We start from the raw sequence: 17,848 nt of genomic DNA, 5'->3' as shown, positions 1-17,848 counted from the left end.
AGTCTGATTGCTCTCCATGTTTGCTTGTTTCGATATTGGTGAGTGTCACTGTTCTCTTCTGCAACTTGAGGATCAACTTAATCGTCATTAACATTTACATACATTTGGAATTTGCTGTGGTCTGCGGCTTAACATGCAGTAAAAACATTCAACAATCATAAAGTAGAAAGTAAAAATGTTAGAAATATAAAAATGGTCTAAAATGTGCACAAGTACATAAATACCAGCAAGTATTTACAATGTAAAACATTATAAAAAGTGGTTTTAAAGTGTTTACAGTGCAGTGATGGGGGCTATCAACAGAGGGGGTGGGATGGACTAACTAGAATAGCCGATCAGATTAACTGCTTGGGGGCAGAAACATTTAAAGTGGAATGAAATTTTTGTTTTAGTAGCCCAGTAGTGCTTTCAAGAAGGGAGATTTTGCAAAAGGCAGTTTGCAGGCTGGGTAATGTCTGCAATGATCTTTCCTGCCCATTTCTTTGTCCTGGACACATGCAAGTCCTGCGGTGATGGTAGCCTGCAGCCCGTGAACTTTTCTGCTGACCTGACAGATCACTGTATTTTTCCTATGCTGTGAGAGGATGCTGCACCAAACCAGACAGTAAAGGCTGAAGTGAGGATGCTCTCTATAGCAAAACTATTCCTGGATCTCAGAAGGCATAAGTAAAACCATCAGCACAGCAAAAAAGGGGGAATTAGTAACTTCAAGCACTATGCTGTATTTTAAGGAAGACATTTTTTTTAAAAACAGGAGAAATATAGGAGTTTAAACTGGAAATTCCACTGGGTGGAATATAGATCCATTCTCAAAACAGTAAGCCTTTATATATGCAAACACATCTTTATTGTAAACTCAGGTACACAGCAGCTGTTTATGTAATTGATTTACATCGAGTACTTTGCTTTATGATATATGCTCATAAATCTCAAACTATGAACAACCTGAAGACATCTTTTTTTCTTGACTTCCTTGATAAATGTTAATTCGTTAGGTATATATTGAAATTAAATCATTCACATTTACTGCAGAACATTCAACATCAGCTGAAAAACATTTCAAAATTCCAAAGAAACATGAATAGAGGCTGTCAGGCTGGCAATTTTGATTTGGGATATTTGTAACTGCAACTAGCCAATTTCTTCAGTGGTTTCAGGCAAATCAACATCTTCCTTTATAGTGAGATGTTTCTAATAGCCAAATGATGAGAAAGATCTGTAATTACATTGCAACAACCCTGAGCCATTTTTAAAGCCACGTTTCATTCAAACAGTTGCGAAGCTCCCAGGAATTATACACCTGGAGGAAGTCTGTGCAAGAGCGAGCTGCACTACATGAAGGTGACCTCCACTGTGCTGCGGAGAACAAGTGGGAACTGTGAAAGGAGGGACTGAATAGCCACTAACTGCAGCCCCCCACTTACTCTTGCCCACACTACACCAGAACGTGGATCCCAGATTGCCCTTTCCAGCTACCTGAGACCCAGCAATGGACAACCCCTTAGAACATCAGGTTCAGCCCGAGTGATTGCACTGTTATAATGTAAAGCTCTTCTACAATTGGGAAGCGAAATGGAAATGGGAGCTGAGGAGTTGACTCACAAAAGACCATGTTTATGACCCTGATTTTCCTGCTTCAACAAAGAAACTTAATGCACCTGAAGGACCAGCATTTCTCCTTCACTACCTTTCAGCCTTAATGCCAGGCCCAACAAACTTTAGAAACTGACCACAGCATCCACATTCTGCAAACGCAGTATCCTACAGCAGAGACACAGGGGTAAGAATCCTTTGGGACAACCAGCAATCTGAACCCCAGCTGCTTTTAACCATTATACCTGGCCCCATCTCCTTCATATCTACTGCTTTGCAGCTTATTCAACTCCCTTTGTTCTGTACCATTTATTTAAAAATTAGCTGTGATTTCCACATTCTGTCATGTTCCTTTACTGTCCCACCTCTATGTTTGCTGTTCATCTCTTAACATGAACCACAAGGCCTCTGACATTAACTGTGTTTTTACCCCTCAGAGAAGCTGCCTGCAGTCTCTGCCCTTTCCTGCTTAGCTGAGAGAGGTCCAGCACTTGTTTCCACACTTTGCTGAACTGCCAAGGAAGCAAACCACTCACCGAAACCAACTCACTATGAGATACAACTGCTCAGTGCATCATCGGAATTATCGTTCAGAATATGGCATACACAAGAAAACATTGTTCAGGACCTTGGCACTAATACAGTAGCTCATTTAGAGAGCTGAGAAGCCAAATAGTAATCACGACCATTATTTTCATCAGTTTTGGACATAAATCCTGTATTACTTAATTCTAAGTACAATCATTGAGGTACAAACTTTACGCCATTGTTAATTTGTGTCAGACCTGGTCTGGAAGGAAAGCTTTAAATGGGATAAACTTAAGTTGCATGATATAGAGGCCACTAAAAGCAGAACGCATACAAATTACTACAAGAATTTGCAGGCATGTGGGCAGACACACTTTAAAGGCAGCATGCAAGTTCATGATTTGCAGTGCATTGCCTGACAGCTGTTTGGAAAAGCTGGACAGACAATTGGGCTGGGCTATCTGCATCCGTACTGTGCGACTGATTTTTATTCCATAATTTAGAATGTGAAAAACTGAATTAACTGCAATACCTATAAGTTTGCAAATCATAAATAATAGGCACTGTAAACTCAGTCCTAATCAATGTGTGGGGATAAGGTGGTTTCTCTTCAGAAGGAAGAACACCCTGGAATCTTCATATTTTGCAAAGCAGATCAATACCAGCAGCTTCCCCAGCAGAAATGCATCACGGTCTCCTGTCTACAATTATCGATGCTTCAAGTAGCAGAGGAAATAAAAAGGACATCTCACAGTAAAGAGATTGACACATTGCTTATGGTGGAATAATAATTATGTTCCAAGTTTCTAATCAACTACCCTGCACCCAGACATCCTAACACAACTCCAAATACTCAGGCAGAATTCTTTCAATAGAATGAGTCACTTTCTTTTTGCACCTTTGGAAATGGACACACTTCAAATTTGCCATCCTGCCCCAACAGGAGAAACCAGTGACTGAAGACAAACTCTTTCCCTTAGGTGAAGCAGGGCTGAATCTACAAATAGTTCAGTAACATGGCCACTCTCAAGTCCAGCGTGAACCAGTCATTAGTTCCAGAGCAAGGCTGATTGTTACTTTGCTTATTAGAAAAAAAAAGATGCACTGTGTCGTCAATCAATTTGCAATTTAGCCATTTCTTGTCTTAAGATTTATCACTGGGCTGCAGAACTATACAATTTCTGTTGTAGCTAACCTACTAATCTTCTTTCTCTCAAGACAGATACTGAACTTATTATGGTTCAAACAGCCATTTAAAGAGAAGGTTCTGAGATGTCAGCACTATTCATGAAACAACTTAATCTTCCAGCGTCTTTATTCTAAATATTTTGTTTCTACTTTTATTGATATGTAAAGATTACAATTGTTGCATATGCAAGAGTTATGCAGCTTTATTTCAAAGTCGCCACAAATATATCTTAACAATAAATTGCCTGTAAAGGACACATGAATTAAGCAAATTGTTTATCGCTAGGTACGAAACTTTGTAAACCTTCATTGAAAAACATTTTACATTACCACACTATACCTGGCCACACCAGTGCAGTTATTCTCCCCCATCCCTCAAAGTACCAGTGAGAACTGAGTTAGGCAGTCTCTTTACACAGCCACCAGCACAGAGTGTCATAACTAAGGCGCAGAATAACTTTATTGTAGATCTATATAAATAAACATGCAAGTTTCAAATGTAAAATTAAATGAAAAGTAGTGCAGCCAAAATATTTACCTCAGACATGCTGGAGGTTTGTATCTTCCATTTTACCAAAAAAAAGGGAAAAAACTCAAAGATACTGACTGTAAAACATCAAGAAGAATATCAGTACTAACATCAAGTTACCCAGCAAAGCCATTCTTGACATATGTAACTCATCCTGGCCTATAGTGTTTCTATATCTTTTAGCTATAATATTTCAATAAAATAATTTACCAAGTGTGCACTCACAGAGTGAACTTATTTATACACTACAACATTCAAATCAGTTTTAAAGTGTTTTTTTTCTAAGTGAAGACCATCATTTCATTTTATGGCAATTGGACACAATAGCAATTGACTTAGGTAGAGAGGAGCAATCCTTTAGCATTCTATAGGTTCTGCCACTGGCAGTAATAAACCAAGAGAAAGACATCCTTTGAACTACAATGAATGAAAAGCAGCAATTCACCAAAATAAACATTGAAAATCCCACTCTAGCTGTTGGCAACCTGGCCCCTTGAATACAGCTCTCGTAAATTAAATGTACCTTGTAATATATATATAAATATATATATATATATACACACACACACATACAAATTGGTAAATACAACATGCAAGTACATAATTTAATATGCAGTAAGGCTATGGTGATTTCCAAACAGGAATTAAAATAAAATCAACCCACTTGCTCACATTCTATCAAATTTGATATATTCTATCATTAAAGTTGTCTAATTTTAATACACTAACTTAGACATGTGAAGGAAATTTGAATAGCCCCCTGGCTGTACAGTAGAATGAGAGTGTGCAAACTTCAGTTCACTGAAGAAAGGAAAACTTTCCAGCACATCAATTTATTTGTTACGACATTCTATTTTTAACCCTGAGTACTGCAAGCTCTTTGCAGTTTTCAAAAAGAAGTTTTCCGTCACAGAACAGCTGCAGAAATGGTTTTCTAACGCTGCACCTCACAACTATTCGGAAAGGAGAATTCGAGAAATTTAGTGGGACCGCCTTTGATTTGTTGAACGAACGCAGTTGTGATTCATGTTTCGGTGCAGAAATGCCACTGCAGTCCTCAAAGGGTTAAAGTAGAGTTTCTAAACATCCACAAGCAGCACGTGTTGTCAAGGCTCACAATGTGGGTGCAATCCTCTCTGGGTCAACTTTACAGCAAGTTGGAAGTCACAGCACAACACTTTCAAATGGTAGCTGACACTAGTCCTTAACTTTTATGGCCCTTTGCATTGATTGTTTAAACCAAGGAGGACAGCAAACTGTCACAGAATTAGTGAAGCAGTCGTCTGTTCAGTTTAAGTGCTCATTCTCTGTTGCTGAAGCAGGGCACATACATTGCACACTTTAGCACACAGACACAAAACTAACTTAAAAATGGCATTTTTGGGAAAACATTAGCCAGTATATTTTCAAAAACTATAGAAGAGTGAAAACAGGGATCACTTAAATATTTCTGCATATATTTAGTGTGAAGAACCTGCATACATCAGTAAGACAAATAGATTTCATGGATCTTATATTGCAGTTAGCTTCTACTTGCATTTCTAACAAATTATCAGCTTCAAGTAATTCACCTTAAGTCTACTTTGACACAGACTCCAAATGGCTTCTTGCTCAGACTGATGCAGCACCTCTTCCCCAGGTGACGTCTCACTCCTAGTTTGTGGCTTGCTTCTATCTTTTTAAGTGTTTGTGCAGAAGTCTGCATTGGAGAGTTTTAACATGGCAATTGTACAGGTCAGTTTGTGTGCATGCAGCTTTCATTCTCTACGTCGTTCTCATTACAGTCCTCGTCGCTGTCCTGAGCGAGGCCTAAAGCAGCAGCACCTTCCTTCTTGGCACTGTGGTCATGTGCAAAATAGCCCGTACCACTGATTGTGTCTTGTCTCTGGTAGAAAAGCACGTAAGCTGCTTTGGACTGTTGAAAGAAGATAATTTATTAATATATTGCTCACAGCTCATCACTAACCAGTCTCTGATGCCATGACACTTTTACAAAATTAAATGGACCAAAGTATCACCAGCATTCATGTTACAGATGAATTTTCATGGCCCTAGTGTACATCAAACATTACCTCCATCTACTAACTTCATGCTTTTTATTTGTGAATATTTATATTTGGAGATACAGTATGGTAACAGGCCCTTCCGGCCAGTGAGACTGTGCTGCCCAATTACACCCGTGTGACTGACTAACCTACTAATCCACAGGTCTTTGGACGGTGAGTGGAAACTGGGGCAGCTGGAGGAAACCCAGTCGGTCATGGAGAGAACGTACAAACAACTTAAAGACAGTAGCCGGGTCACTGGCATTGTAATAAAGTTACACAAGCTGCTCTACTTAATTATAGATCGGAATAATCTTAAGACAAAAAGAAAAATACAAGTTCAATGATTCCAGCTTCCTTTTATTTAATGGACAAGCTAATCACAAAACCCATTTAACTGGGCAATGAGACGGTGAGGTGAGGAGTAGGAATAGGCATGAAAGAGAATTAAAATGCAGTTCACATCACAATATGCTTAATTTGACATCAAAAGCCCCAAAGACAGTAATTCCACAATGGAAAATCCACAAGATGAAAAACCAATCCTGACCAAGCACCAAGTCTGGCAAACACATTTTCAATGAAATGTTGAACCAGAGTGAAATTGTGGATTCCACTGTTTTGATACTGGTGTCCTGGGTTCCTGGCTATCATGCCATGCAAAAATGGGTGTTGTGTGCATTGTCCAAGCCAGTTGTTTCGTTTGGCAACAAAATCCAGTTCAGCTGAGCATGACAACACTTCCAAGTTGCTTCTTTGACACTTCCTTGGGTTTTTACAAGGACAATGCCAAGGAAACTTTACTTGGCATCACAGTTACTTCCCCCAAGCAGTCAGGCTGATTAACACCTCCACCCATTAACTCACCCCACCACCACTACATCCACATCAGTCACTCAGCACCCTTCAACCCTCCCATGCACTACCACGTTGTAGACTGTGTTTTATAAGATTGTACTTTTATTGCATTTTTATGCAAAATATTTTTATGCTACATGACAGCCAGAGTAACAATCAATTTGTTCCCCTTTACACTCATGTACTGAAGAACAACAAAAATAAATTATGAATTCATTTCAAGATTTTGTGAAAAGAAGTTTTATATACACTGCAGGATGAGAAGAAAGTCGAGGTGGCAGGGTAGCATGGTGGTTAGCACAACACTTTACAGTACCAGTGAGCTGGTTCAATTCCTGCCACTGCCTGTAAGGAGTTTGCATGTTCACCCCGTGACCGCGTGGGTTTCCTCCAGGTACTCCGGTTTCCTCCCACAGTCCACAAATGTACTGGTTGGTAGGTTAATTGATAATTGTAAACTGTCCCAAGATTAGGCCAAGATTAAATTGGGGAATTGTTGGCCAGTGCCCACTCTGGGTTGTATGTCAATAACGAAATAAAACTTCTGCAAACATCCCAAAATTTACCTACATGCATTCCCGCTTAGAAAGAAAAGGTACAGTAGGCTATTAATTGTGTTGTAGGAGACAATACTATTGAAAATACTTACTACTATTTGATCTTCTGTTGCAGATGAAACACTGGTATCATCAAAATAGTACCACTTGTTGTCATCTTTGTTCTTGGCGAAAGCCGTGTCTACAAAATAAAAAATGTCAAGTCTGCAGTTGAATGTCTGAATGTTTAGCGGATAAAAGATCCCACTTTTTAATTGATAGTACAGAGAAAAAAGCAGTTCAACACAAGGAAAGCAGCCCAATTAGCTAGCTCACTGCTTTAGAAAATCAAGGACTGCAGTTACTGGAAATCTGAAATAAAAGCAGAAAATGCTGTAAACACTAGAAAATCGGGTGGAGAGAGAACAAATTAATGTTTCAGAAGTCTCTTTTAAAGGGCTTCAGACTGAAACATTAAACACTCCTCCTTCACATATACTGCCTAACTTAAAGAGCAAACACGAGGAAATCTGCAGATGCCGGAAATTCAAACAACACACACAAAATGCTGGTGGAACACAGCAGGCCAGGCAGCATCTATAAGTTGAAGCACTGTTGACGTTTCCGACCGAGACCCTTCGTCAGGACTAACCGAAAGGAAAGATAGGAAGAGATTTGAAAGTAGTGGGGGGAGGGGGAAATGCGAAATGATAGGAGAAGACCGGAGCGGGTGGGATGAAGCTAAGAGCTGGAAAGGTGATTGGCGAAAGTGATACTGAGCTGGAGAAGGGAAAGGATCATGGGACGGGAGGCCTCAGGAGAAAGAAAGTGGGGGGGGGGGGGGGGGGGGAAAGCACCAGAGGGAGATGGAGAACAGGCAAACAACTAAATATGTCAGGGATGGGGTAAGAAAGGGAGGGGGCATTAACGGAAGTTAGAGAAGTCAATTTTCATGCCATCAGGTTGGAGGCTACCCAGCCGGTATATAAGGTGTTGTTCCTCCAACCTGAGTTTGGATTCATTTTGACAGTAGAGGACGAAGGAGATGTCTTCCATTTTTAAACAAAGGGGCTTCCCTTCTTCCACCATCAACTCTGCTCTCAAACGCTTCTCTCCCATTTCCTGCACATCTGCCCTCACCCCATCCACCCACCACCCCACGCGGGATAGGGTTCCCCTTGTCCTCACCTACCACCCCACCAGCCTCCAGGTCCAACGTATAATTCTCCGTAACTTCTGCCACCTCCAACGGGATCCCACTACCAAGCACATCTTTCCCTCCCCCCCCTTTCTGCTTTCCGCAGGGATTGCTCCCTACGCGACTCCCTTATCCACTCGTCCCCCCCCCATCCCTTCCCACTGATCTCCCTCCTGGCACTTATCCTTGTAAGCGGAACAAGTGCTGCACCTGCCCTTACACTTCCTCCCTCACCACCATTCAGGCCCCAGACAGTCCTTCCAGGTGAGGTGACACTTCACCCGTGAGTCAGCTGGTGTGGTATACTGCGTCCGGTGCTCCCGGTGTGGCCTTTTATATATTGGTGAGACCCGACGCAGACTGGGAGACCGTTTCGCTGAACACCTACGCTCGGTCCGCCAGAGAAAGCAGGATCTCCCAGTGGCCACACATTTTAATTCCACGTCCCATTCCCATTCTGATATGTCTATCCATGGCCTCCTCTACCGTCAAAATGAATCCAAACTCAGGTTGGAGGAACAACACCTTATATACCGGCTGGGTAGCCTCCAACCTGATGGCATGAAAATTGACTTCTCTAACTTCCGTTAATGCCCCTCCTCCCCTTCTTACCCCATCCCTGACATATTTAGTTGTTTGCCTGTTCTCCATCTCCTGCTGGTGTTCCTCCCCCCTCCTTTCTTTCTCCAGAGGCCTCCTGTCCCATGATCCTTTCCCTTCTCCAGCTCGATATCACTTCCACCAATCACCTTTCCAGCTCTTAGCTTCATCCCACCCCCTCCGGTCTTCTCCTATCATTTCGCATTTCCCCCTCTCCCCACTACTTTCAAATCTCTTCCTATCTTTCCTTTCGGTTAGTCCTGACGAAGGGTCTCGGTCCGAAATGTCGACAGTGCTTCAACTTATAGATGCTGCCTGGCCTGCTGTGTTCCACCAGCATTTTGTGTGTACTGCCTAACTTGCTATGTTTCCAGCATCTTTTGTTTTATTTAGTTTGAGCAAGTCAATGCTAGGGAATCTGCACATGGATGATAAATTATCTATCACTTGATGCCCATGATCCTTTTTGTTTTAGACTGATTTTCATCCTCACTTTTTAAGAAATTACCATCAAATATATTTATATAATAAAGTGGGGAACTTGTAAACAGTAGAGCTACTGTAGGAGAAATGAATCAGAATTAAATACATTAATTACAGAACCAGATCCAACAGGAAATCATGTGTAAATACATGCAATTCTACACATGTTGGCAATCTTGAGCAACACACACAAAATGCTGGAAGAAATCAGCAGGTCATGCAGCATCTATGGAGGAGAATAAACAGCTGATATTTTGGGCTGATACCCTTCATTAAGATTGGAAAGGAAGAGGACAGAAGCCAGAATAAGGAAGTGGGTGGAATGGGGAGGTGAACAAGCTGGCAGGCGATATGTGAAACCAGGTGAGGGGGAAGGGAAGATGAAATAAGAAGCTGGGAGGTGATAGGTAGAAGAAGTAAAGGGTTGAAGACGATGGAATCTTATAGGAGAGAATAGTGGACCATGGGGCAAAGGGAGGGAGGAGGGTAACCAGTGGGAGGGTGTTGAACAGGTGAGGAGAAGGGGTGAAAGGGATACCAGAATAGGGAATGTGAGAAGGGGAGGGGGAAGAAATTCCCATAAGTTGGAGAAATCGATATTCATGCCATCAGGTAGCAGACTAACAAGATGGAATATGGAGGTGTTACCTCCAGCTGAGTTTGGCCTCATCATGGCAGTAGGGGAGGCCATGGACAGACGTGTCGAGATGGGAATGAGAAGTTGAAATGATATGGGTAGCCACTGGGAAACCGCACAACTGATTTGCAAGCTTCGTGAATGAAATTGGTTTAAAAGTTAAAAATTACATCATCACAATAGATTCCACATTCTGGTAGACAATGAAAAAGAAAACCGATTGGTAATACTTACAATGCCCTCCACCCATTCCACCATAGTGATTAGAAACAGCAATCAAATTATATTCACAGCGGCCAGCATTTGGATTGATAAGAAATTCAGACATATCTAAATCACTAAAACAGAGAGAAACTTAGTTACAACCTTTCTTGTATATGTCAAAAATGCTTCATTTACATCTAGCCTAACAAATCTAACATTAGAAAAGCTCTCTGAAAGTCCATTCTGAAGTCAAAGACGCCCTCTGACCTGTTCAATCGCTGGTAACTCCATCAGGTAACATTTATGGAGATGCAAGATTATATGAGGAGATGCTGCAAGCTCTACAGTGCCTTGATAAAGAATTCAGCCCCACAATTTTTTTCTATCTCATTTTCTAAATTTCAAATATATCAAAGTAGGATTTTTGGAGCTAATCTACATAACATTGAGCATCATGTCAAATCAAAAGAAAAATTCCAAAACCCGTGAAAATTAAAAACTAAAATTATGATGTTGATAAAGTATTAATCCCCTCTTGTAATTACTCTACTAACTTTCCTCAGGTGCAATACTATATATTACCTTACCAACTTACCTAATTTGTTGACGTAGAAAATTAGAGGATCACCTGAATAAATACCCCACCTTTCTGTAAGTCCAACAATATGGTTGATTTTCAACAGACCAAACCAAAATGAAGACCTAGTATATAGAACAGTACAGCACATGAACAAGCCATTTGGCCCACAATGTTGTGCTGAACCAGCTAAAAAGCAAATCAAAAACATCCAAACACTAATCCCCCCTACCCACACCATGCCCCCATCTCTCCATCTTCCTTACATCCATGTGCCAATCCAAATGTCTCTTAAAAGGCTTTAATGTATTTGCCTCTACCACCATACCAGGCAGTGCATTCTAGGCACCCACCACTGAGTAAAAAACTTACCCCTCACATCCCCCTCGAACCTGCCCCCTCTCATCTTCAATGTGCACCCTCTGCTATTAGACATTTCAACCCTGGGAAACAGATACTCTCTGTCCACTCTGTCTATGCCTCTCATGATCTTGTAAACCTCTATCAGATCTCCCCTCAGCCACCGCCGCTCCAAAGAAAACAACCCAAGTTTATCCAGCCTCTCATTATAGTACACGACCTCTAAACCAGGCAGCATTCTGGTAAACAACTTCTGCATCCTCTTCAAAACCTCAATATCCTTCCTATAGTGGGGCAACCAGAACTGTATGCAATACTCCAGATGTAGTCTAACCAGAGTTTTATAAAGTTGCAACATAACCTCTTGACTTTTGAACTTAATGCCTTGACTAATAAAAGCAAGCATTCTATAAGCCTTCTGTACCACCTTATCAACCTGTGTAGCCACTTTCAAGGAGCTATCAACTTGGATCCCAAAATCTCTCTGCTCTAAACAGCATCCAAGACAAAGTTAGGGAAATAATAATAGAGAAGCACAAATCTGGGGAAGAGTACAAGACCATCTCAAGGGCACCGAATATACCGTGGAGCTCAGTGCAGTCCATTGTGAAAAAAGGGGAAAAAATATGAAACTACAGCCACACTGCCTATGTCAGGCCACCCTTCAGTTGCCAGAGAAGGAAGGCACTTGTAAGAAAGGCAACTGTGAGGCCAACAGTTATTCTGAGTAAGCTGCAGAAGTCCATGGCTGTAAATGGAGATGAAGTTAAGCTCCAAGACCTTGCACAAAAAGAACATTTATAGAAGAGTGGGAAAGAAGAAGCTCTTGCTAAAAAATGTATATCCTTATCCGCAAAGGGTCACTTAGAAGATAATGTAACGATGTGGAAGGTGGTCTTGTGGTCGGATGAGACTAAAGTGTAAGTTTTTGGCCTCAACAGTAAATAAATGCAATACTGCACATCAGCCAGGTAACACCATCTCTACTGTAAAGTATGGTGGAGGTAGCATCATGCTTTGAGAATGCTACTAAATACAAAAAGAACCTGGATAAAAACCTGCTTGTCTCTGCCAAAAAGCTTAAACCGGGGAGGAAGTTTGTCTTTCAGCAGGACAACAACCCAGAGCACCTTGACAGAGCAACTATGGAGTGGTTTCAATGAAAGAAAATTGATGTCCTTGAGCGGTCCATTTGGAGTTTTGACCTGACCCAATCAAACACCTCTGGCAAGACCTCAAGGTTGCTGTCCATTGCCGCTCCCCAACTAACCTGGCACAGCTTGAGCAAATTTTGCAAGGAGGAATGGGCAAATCTTGCTCCAACACATTGTGAAAAGCCAATCAAGACTTATTCAAAAAGACTACTAGCTGCAATAGCTGCTAGAAGTGGTTCAACTAAGTACTGAGTGAAGGGGGGTGAATACTTTTGAACTACTGACATTTCAGTTGTTGAATTTTTAGTTTTTCATACTTTACAATTTCCCTGTTTTTTGGGATCAAAATCCTTGGTTTAATACTCATTTAAATGAGCAAAAGGGTGGGGGGAAAGAGCTTTTACAAGGCACTGTATGAAACTCTGATTAGACCACACTTGGGAGTATTGTATTCAGTTCAAGTTGTCTCATTATAGGAAGGATGTGGAAGCTTTGGAGGTGTAGAGGAGATTTACCAGGATTAAGCAAGCTAGCGATTTTCTCTCTGCAGTGAAGGATGAGAGATGACTTAATACAGGTATATAAATTATAAGGCTTAGATAAAGTGGACAGCCGGCACTTTACTCCCAGGATGACAAAGGCCAATACTAGAGGACATCCGTTTATGGTGAGTGGAAGAAAGTTTAGGGGAGATGTCAGAGGTAGGGTTTTTAATACAGAGGGTATTGGGTTCCTGGAACACTATTGACAAACACTATTAAATGTCTGTTTTCCATCACTGGAATAGATCAAATAACCAGCTGTGGAGATGCTGACAAAACAGGCTTCACTCACTTCCTTACAAACATCCAAGTGCCCATCTGATTTACATTCATGCCCTGCTAGAGCTTTAGGACCATGGTTTCCAATTGGTCAAACTAATATCCACACAACAGCCTGGGACTTGTAAACACAGCTTCGACAATGTGAGATTTGGATGAATTTAAGACGGCGTGTATTTGATCCAGAGATAATCACATTATTTTCTTAGCAAGTCAGAGGTATCCTACAGATTTGGTAGCCATAATTTGCAGTCTATGACTTACCTAATAGGAAAATCAACAAGAGTGTCCAGCTTATCTCGCCAGTATCGACAATAGGAAAATCGCTTCAAATGGACCACTAACACAGGAGGTAATGACCACAGGTCTAATTTTTTGGTGGCTTGCTGATGTTGCTTGCAGTTTGGACAGTACCTGAATAAAAACATATCAAGAAACTTACAAATGTATTATTTCCATTGCTTTTGTCAGTCAAACAACAATCCAGCAGAAAACCCAGGGGGCAGCAAGCTATCATGAGGTATAGAGCTAAATGTGGAAGTTTCTGCTGTGCTTGTGTCATCCTCTCCAAATTTGGTTCCACTGTGTGGTTTTGTGTGTATAGTGGCCAGCGTGACTGGGGGCAGAAACTCTCAAAGGAATTCAGTGTTCAAAGAATAAGGATGGGTAACTTGCTCCTGACTGATTTACAAGTTTACACCTGATGGTGTAAACAACTCTCTTTTGACATAACAATCCACAAGTACATTGGATCTATACTTCTTCTGATGATTGTGACTTACAAATATCTTTTATTTCTAGCTGCAAATATACAACAAAGTACATTTATAAAAATTCAAAAGCACACCTCTACTGCACAATCTACGTTGAACTCAGTAAATGAGTGGCAGGTTCATCTATCAGTGAGTCTATTATATTTTGCATATGTGGGCAAAATCTTCTGAATAATCAACACGGCCTGCTATAAAAATCATTTGTGGCAGATGCTTGCTTCGCATCACCACACTACCAGCAATAAACTCACGTGGAGATTAGGTAAAGGAAACAGAGGCACAGCTGGAAGAAGATGCTGAGCCACAAACATAAGCAGAAAAAGGAGTTATATCACATTTTAAACAGCACAAATCTTCACAAACACTAAATATATCAAAAGTGCTAATAACAGCTTATTGACCTGGCATTACAATCATTCATCTACAAAGCTCCACTCTTTCTACTCTGGTGGTTCCAATTAATGCACTTACTGATTCTTAATACCCGGGCTGCTTTGCTGCCATCAATTAAAGTGTCGGTGGCCTATTGTAATGCCTAAAGTTGAGCAAGGCACACCTTGTGTTCCATTTACACAGTTTCTCTCTCGGGTGGATAGGCAACGGTCTGGTAGGCAGTTAGGAATATCATCAACTTACTCAACAAACGCAATTAGTTGAGAGTTTTTATGCAAAATCACTCACCAGAGGTCTTCTGCACCAAGTTTTTCTTTTGTTGTAAAAAGTTCAATACAGTCTTTTAATTTAACAAACATTTTTTTCTGAGGCCTATATTCCATGCTTTCATGTTTCTCAAATTCCTATATTAAAAGAAAAAGAGCATTTCTAAGATCAGTTTGCAAAATATGAAGAAAATTACTTTGTCACCTACAAAATTGCTTCCTATGTTTTTAAAAATGCCAATTTGAATGTATTGCTGAAAATACATTTAACTATCTCCGAGTTTGCCTTATGGGGCAATAGATAAAACATTATTTTTTGTATAATGTTAAGCATCATATCTTATTCTCTTAATAATGTATTACCATATTTTTTAAAGACTGATAAGTAAAGATAGAATTAAGCCAATAATTTCAGGACCTGATCACTGAATGCCCTTAAAAAATACTCTGCATCAGGGCAACGTGACTATGTGCATGGGTATTTTTCAGAAAAAATATTCTAATTTACTCCACACTGTATATGAAACTATTACTTAAAAGCAGCTTTGAGCACATGGCTTGTATGCTGCATTTCAGTTATAACCCTAAGTTGTGTGTTTACAATGTATTTTCTGTTATGTGCTGTATACTTAAGTTTAAAAATTGGACCGATGTTCTTAGTATTTCCTACACTTCGCCCTGTTCATTTTCTTTTTTCTCTCACAAAGTAAAAACCATTACAACTTGGGATATAATTACCTCTGCTGCACTGTCATCAAACCATCGCTTTCGTACTTCAGGATCCCAGTCTAATGCCAGATATGTTCGCTCTGGGGATAAAGGAACGAAGAGTAAATTCTGAAAAGTATGCAATACCACAGATAGTAAATTGTTAATCATTTGAAGTGTCTCCATACAGGTGCATCCATTAGAAAGCAATGGCTCACTTGATGAGAAAATCCAGCAGTGTTTAGCTGGATATAGCTTGATTCCCAGTCTATGGACCGAGAGTGAGATGGAAATCAGTCAGGGTTTCCTCATCCTGACAACCATCCAGTGACCTATTCCAGGGAATGTGCGCAAAGCAGAAGGTTTTTGCAAGTCTGGTTTCAGCTGTGATACTCAACGCTTCAGCAGACTGACATCACCATGATGTGAAGTCGTCTGTAAGGTAGAGCAGCTGAGCAATGAAGCTGGGTTTGAGAGAGTAGAGGTGCAAAAACAGCTAAATTCAACTAGCAATAAAAATGTAGTTCAAATTAACAATGACAAGACAAGAAATCCCTTCAACTGAGTGCCCACATCCAGTATTACACCTGTGTATCATATCCATGAAGAGGAGTCTGGTTGTCAGTTACCTTGAATTCCCTTACAATTGGACCAAAACTTTGTTCTGAAAAGCCTGTGCATTAGTTGGTGTGCAATAGAAATCTCATGTTGAGAATCATCACACAATGGAAACATCAACTCCTCAATACGGAGTTCAGCAGCTGGAATGGTGGACTACTTTGATAGCCTCAGGCAATGATACACTAGAATATCTGCCTCTATCAAAGCCTAGGAACACAACACTGTGCTGAATGGGTAAGAGGCAGTAGGGTATAACTTCTTCTGGAATGTTTCAATGGGCAAATCGTTGAGTTAGCTGATCCTCGGACATGTCGACTGAGAATTCCCTGGTTGAGGAAGGGAATATGAAGATTGAAATGTTCGCTAATACGCATCAAAGCCTGTTTAATGCTCAACTAAAGGAAGGAATGTGGCCATTCAGCCAACACAGTAGAAAACTTTACCACTGGTAGAATTACAAGTGCTCAACACAATTTCAATGTGGAAAAGTGAAAAATCATTTTAATAGGGTCCAGCTGAATACAGATATTTAGAGGGACATAATCTTAAGGTGATTGGAGGAAATTATAGGGGGGGATGTTAGAGGTAATTTTTTTTCGACACAGAGTGGCAGGTGTGTGGATTACAGTGCTGGACTGGCAGTAAAAGCAGATACTTTGAGGACATTACAAGGCTCTTAAACAGGCACATGGATGAAAGAAAAAAGGAAGGCTATGTGAAAAGGTAGAGTTAGATTGTGAGCGGGAAGGGTTAGGTTGATCTGAGTGTTGGCTAAAAGGTCGGCACAACTTTGTGGGCTGAAAGCCCAGTACTGTGCTGTGTTCTATAAATAGCAGCATAAACATCCAAGTACAGAGTGCTACAAAACCTGCTACAATATTGTTCAATGATGCTGTGCCACAACAGTACATAATAGTAGGTTGAGATGCTTCCTGACATAAGGCAAACCAACACCAAAGTAGTTTGTGATAGATGGGTGAACTGAGATACTTCGGGCACCATGCAGGATTACATTAATGCCCTACACATCCAGCCTGCAACACTTACCATCGAGCCTGATCTGCCTGCTATCTTCAAATCGGATATGCCTGTCATCCTTGACATAATTGATATCTGGATTTCCCAAATTATTGAACTGGAATGTAAAGAGCTGTTTGTTGTGTCCCTGAAATATCTGCCCTTTACAAGAATCATCAGTGCAAATGCCATTTTCAGAGTCCTCGTTGTCTCCCCCAGCAGAGTCCTCTGACTGGCTGTTTTCATTTTCAGAAGGAAGTTCTTGATCTTGACTGGACTCATCATCCTGCTCATCTGTCTCCATTTCACCTGCTCACAGAAAGAATCCATTGTAGAAATCACTGCCAGTCATTACACCATCGTTTGCTTTAAGTATGTGCCTCGCTGCTTCTCACTGTAAATAAGCATACACCTACTGTACTACACAACAGAGCTCTTGAGCAGCGTTAGAGAGAAAGCCGACTAGATTTTGCACAGTAAGAACATTAATGCTGGAATAGGTACATTTCAAAGGCAATGGACTGCAGATAGCATGAAGTGGTACCTTTCACTAAGAATTCCAAAGCATTTCGATGAGTGCAACACTTGTCTGGCTGCTGCAACATGTCTCATTATTCCACTTTCTTTCTTTGCAGTAAGTTATACACAAGTAACCACAATATGATTAATTCCCATCAGGATAAATTAATCATACTAAATTGTAGCAGGATAGGGCAGTACATTACCAATGTAAACACAACTCTGCAAAGTCAAATCTTA

General features: G+C 40.7%; 1 protein-coding gene across 3 annotated transcripts in view; it reads right to left on the bottom strand.

Annotated features, from left to right (window-relative positions):
* Nucleotides 1-297: 297 nt before the first annotated feature.
* LOC140734572 (ubiquitin carboxyl-terminal hydrolase 15-like) overlaps nt 298-17,848 on the bottom strand; it is a 108,104-nt gene continuing 90,553 nt past the window's right edge. For 2 of the 3 annotated variants that reach the window (XM_073058728.1, XM_073058729.1), the window contains 7 exons: nt 17,120-17,398; nt 15,482-15,552; nt 14,766-14,881; nt 13,576-13,725; nt 10,430-10,533; nt 7,391-7,479; nt 298-5,753 (listed from right to left, as the gene is read on the bottom strand). In XM_073058728.1, coding sequence (XP_072914829.1) covers nt 5,574-5,753; nt 7,391-7,479; nt 10,430-10,533; nt 13,576-13,725; nt 14,766-14,881; nt 15,482-15,552; nt 17,120-17,398 — 989 coding nt within the window. In that variant the 3' untranslated portion in view covers nt 298-5,573. The remainder of the gene's footprint in view (nt 5,754-7,390; nt 7,480-10,429; nt 10,534-13,575; nt 13,726-14,765; nt 14,882-15,481; nt 15,553-17,119; nt 17,399-17,848) is intronic. The other variant, XM_073058730.1, reaches the window with a different exon arrangement.

Source organism: Hemitrygon akajei, chromosome 10 (assembly GCF_048418815.1).
Source record: "Hemitrygon akajei chromosome 10, sHemAka1.3, whole genome shotgun sequence".
Classification (NCBI taxonomy): Eukaryota; Metazoa; Chordata; class Chondrichthyes; order Myliobatiformes; family Dasyatidae; genus Hemitrygon; species Hemitrygon akajei.
This window is presented reverse-complemented; position numbering and strand designations above follow the sequence as displayed.